Consider the following 4,035-nt stretch of genomic DNA (forward strand, 5'->3'; position numbering starts at 1 on the left):
CTGAGCCCCTGTGTGACATCCCGCAGGGAGAGGGTTACACCAGATCCCAGCTCAGCAAGGGAATGACTAAATCATGACTGTCAACGCAGAGATTCTTGGGCTGTGATGTGGGGGAAGAATATGGACGGTTCCATGGATTCGAACCTCGGGACTTAGCGGTTGTAGCCTAGAGTCTAACAACTAAGCCATCAAAACTCCCCTTGACATCTCCCCACCAACCACAAATCTGTTTTCATTCATTAGTATGATTGCTGTACATTCTGCTTTGAGGAGCCCCTGGGCCTAGTCGGTAGGGAGTTGTACTGCCAACCAAAAGGCAGCAGGTTTGTATCTACCCTCTGCTCCGAGGGAGAAGGATGACAGTCTCTTTGCATGCAACTTACCTCTGCTGAAAAGTCCCTGGAGGCTCCACTCGGGGCTGCTTGGACTTGGTGGCAGTAGGTCCTTTTTCTTACTTGGAGGAAGCAGCTGTTCCCTAGTTTTACCTGAGGGGCTGAACCCCAGCCCCCCCACTGAATAATGTTCCGGATTCGCTCATAGGACATTGTGAGGCCATTGTTTCCTAAGCAGGTGGCCCATGTGTGTCCTCATCCATCTCAGTGTAGAGCCCCACCTTACTGTTGTTGTGATGTACCGCCTTGGGTTGAGACTGACTCATAGCTGACCCTCTGCACGTGTCCAGGGGGAGGAAATAGCACTGGAGGGGTTGCCCATGGTTCCCTCAGAGTGGCTGCTGGATAAGGAAGGGGCTCGGCTGCATTGATCCTTCTCACTATCCTCCAGAGCCCCACCCAGGACTAGAGACACAGTGGATTAAGGTGTCAACACTGTGGGACTTTTGATGGTGCCTTGATCCAATGCCAAGGAGTGTAATCCTCTCTGGGTGAAGACATTCTAGGAACACTCCCCTCTCTGATAATGTCTGTTTACTAATAAACAGGGATAGTAGTGGTTAATTGTGATCAGGTGATCATCGTGACTGAGGTGAGAGGGAGATCCACAGGCTGGCAGCCAGCCCCAAACACTCGTGAGCATCTGAGCGCAGTGTGCTAGCCTTTACTCCCTGCAGATCCCAAGCCTACTTCTCCTCCACGCCTGTTCGTAGGTGCTCTGGTGGTCGCTCTGCTGGTCCTGAGATTCCTCTCCCTCTGGAGCTTGAGAACTTGCACTCAGCCTTCTGACCAGGCTGATGCTGACAAGACTGTGAGCTGACACGACATCCAAGAATCTCTGCACCATTGGAAAATGGAAAAGGTAAGTGTTGTGGCTTGAACCAACTAGCAAGGCTTCAGAGAGTCTGGAGGGTGGGTGTGGGAGACTTAGCTCTCGCTACCGACCACTAACCACATTTTCCGTTGCAGCAGGAGAGCGGCATGGGCAGACAGAACCCGCCCAGACTAGTGGACTTGGCCACTCAGAGCCTTTTAGAGGATGAAGCCACTGCCATGGCCGGCCTGCAGTCACTTCCCAGGGACAGCTTTCCACCCCTGTTCTTCTTGGCTGTTGCGAGGAGATGCTGCAGGACGGTTCAGGCGATGGTGGAGGCCTGGCCGTTCCCCTACCTCCCCCTGGGGGCTCTGCTGGAAGCTCTGCAGTGTGATCAGGACATCTTGAAGGCGACCCTCAATGGCATCGATGCGCTGCTTGCCCGTGATTTTCGACCTACACGTTGGAAACTCCAAGTGCTGGACCTCAGAAGCAACGCTGAGACCAACTTCTGGCACGTGTGGGCTGGGCTGGGGGACGGGATCTCAGCGAGCCCCTCACGGGAGAGTGGGGCTGCGCAGCCCAGCCCAGAGAGGCACCGAGTGGGGCCCTCCAGCACAGGGGAGAAGAAGCAGTGCTCCTCTGAAGCGGGAGTGCTGGTGCTGCTGTCGGACCTGTGCTTCACGAAGCCCTCTTCAGATGAATTGCTCACTTTCCTTGTGAAGAGGGTCGAGGAGAAGAAACCACTACCCCAACTGTGCTGTCGGAGGCTAGAGTTTCTTGCTGAGCCATTGAGATTTCACATTGTCAATAATATCTTTGATAACATACACCTAGACTGTGTGGAGGAGGTAGAAGTCAGCTGCCACTGGCAATTGGATCACAAGGCTAAATTTACTCAATACCTGGGGAAGATGGTTCATCTGAACAGCTTGTACTTTGGTCGAGATTTTCTTGACCACTGGACCCACTGGGACGCAACAGTGGTAACGAGCCTGTTTGCTCAATTCTCCATCGCGTTCTTACACCTGCAGCATCTCCGCCACCTCCACATACACTTAACCAGCTCTCTTCTCAGCAAATTGCATCAGGTCTTCAGGTACCTGGAGGCCCCACTAGAGAGCCTGTACATTACTGATTCTTGTATGACAGGATCTGACTTGGAATACTTGTCCAGGTGTTCGAGCACCTGCCGCCTGAGTAGGCTGCATCTCAGAAATGTGCAGATCGTAGGCATAGCTGCTGTGTTCCTCAACATTCTGCTGGAGAGAATCTCAGGCACCCTGAAAGAACTGGACTTGAGCGGCTGTGGCATGACTGACGTCGAGTTCACAGCCCTCCTGCCTGCCCTGGGCCAATGCTCCCAGCTCGATTTACTCAGGTTCAGTGGAAACTCGCTCTCGATAGACGTCCTGGAGAGCCTGCTGCTGCACACCCTCCCTCAGAACAATATCACGATGCTGGAGGTGCCGTTCCCGTGGGAGTGCTGTGTGAGCTGCGGAGGAATGAGAACCATAGACATGAGGGCTGTGCAGAATTGGCTGGAGCAGCTGAGTCAGGTCCTGGAGGACCTAGGACTGGAGTTGGACTGGTCAGAGCAAGATCTTTACCAACAGGAAAACTTTATTTCAATAATCTTCACCTTTACACTGTAATTATCTTCCATTTCCTCAATTCCTGTCTTGTGGGAAAGGAAATAAACGTGTTTGTCCAAGCCAACCCATTGTGCTGTTTCTGTTACAGTAACGGCCAATAATTCGTTGGGGAGGCTCTCTAGGTCGGGCATTTTCAGAACCCCTTAAGGACGGGGGACAGGATCGGGTCTTTTTGCCCAAGGGCAAGCGCCTCCGGAGAGCCCTGTGTGGAGCTGCTGTGTACCCGCTGCAACGGAAGTGGACGTGTCAGGGAGCTGGGGTCCACCTGTCTTCCTACATTGAGGAGGGTCCGGGCGACGCCCTCTGGCCTCTGCCTGCAGCCCAGCCCAGGCCGCCTTCCTTAGGCACTGGCTTGTCCTGAGGGCCGTCAAGTCCTCCAGATTCGCTGCTGACTTCCAGCTCATCCTCCCGCTCAGCAGCGCTTCAGCCACCCTGACCAGCTGCCCTGGGTGGGTGCGGGTCACAGACTCCTCCCAGCTCCCTGTCCTCCTTCTGCCCTGGGCTGCTGCTTCCACTCTGTTCTGTGGGATTCCATGGTTGTCCTGCAGGGCCTGTAGGGGTGCAGCCTCCCTCGGTGCTGGACTTCCGGGTTGTCCCCGACACGCCTGAGTGCTGCATGGCCACCAAGGAAATCCAGGAAATCGACACTGGGAGACTTTCCCTGGGCTGGCAGCCCAACTGAGCCACGTCCTGCTGGACCAGGGCTTTGGGGAAGCCGTCAACAGGGTGACTGCCAGCCCTGCAGGAGACATTTGAGAGCTGCCTTTCAAACGTGATGGCATCAGTATCGTTTCATGTTTATTAATTTTTTTAAAAATGTAATCTCTATAACTTTTTATGGCATATTCGTTCCATTTAATTTCTTCCCCATTCATTCATTCATTCACTGTTGCACATGTTCCTCCCTGTCTACCCCCTCCCCCAGCTAGTTTTTCTCTTTGAAAAGACAAATTCTTTCATTGTTATACGATACCCACCGAAGTCCAGAGTCCCATTTATTAAGCAATTCTTTTTCTGTAATCTTGTCATGAAAAGAATTGTTGTTGTGGTGGTGGTGAAGTGCCGTCATGTCACAGGCAACTCATAGCGACCCTATGAAGGAGAGTCCTCAACGCTGGTTGTCTCTCATCCTCTCTGCAGGGTCATAGGGGTTCCGGAGGCAAGCTATTGCGAA

At 53.3% G+C, this 4,035-nt stretch overlaps 1 protein-coding gene across 1 annotated transcript; it reads left to right on the forward strand.

Moving 5' to 3' along the window:
- Positions 1-1,245: 1,245 nt before the first annotated feature.
- Positions 1,246-3,543, forward strand: LOC102855636 (melanoma antigen preferentially expressed in tumors-like). The gene is made up of 4 exons (XM_006888851.1): positions 1,246-1,254; positions 1,362-2,696; positions 3,043-3,205; positions 3,410-3,543. The coding sequence occupies exons 1-4, from the start codon at positions 1,246-1,248 to the stop codon at positions 3,541-3,543; spliced, it is 1,641 nt and encodes a 546-aa protein (XP_006888913.1).
- The last annotated feature ends 492 nt before the right edge of the window (positions 3,544-4,035 follow it).

Source organism: Elephantulus edwardii, unplaced genomic scaffold (genome assembly GCF_000299155.1).
Source record: "Elephantulus edwardii isolate Elephantulus edwardi_28Jun2011 unplaced genomic scaffold, EleEdw1.0 scaffold00072, whole genome shotgun sequence".
Taxonomy (NCBI): Eukaryota; Metazoa; Chordata; class Mammalia; order Macroscelidea; family Macroscelididae; genus Elephantulus; species Elephantulus edwardii.

Coding starts and splice junctions, on each gene's coding strand:
- LOC102855636 (XM_006888851.1), top strand. Junction 2,697..3,042: donor CGTTCCCGTGGGAGTGCTGT/GTGAGCTGCGGA, acceptor TTTTTGCCCAAG/GGCAAGCGCCTCCGGAGAGC. Junction 3,206..3,409: donor GCCCAGGCCGCCTTCCTTAG/GCACTGGCTTGT, acceptor GTTGTCCTGCAG/GGCCTGTAGGGGTGCAGCCT.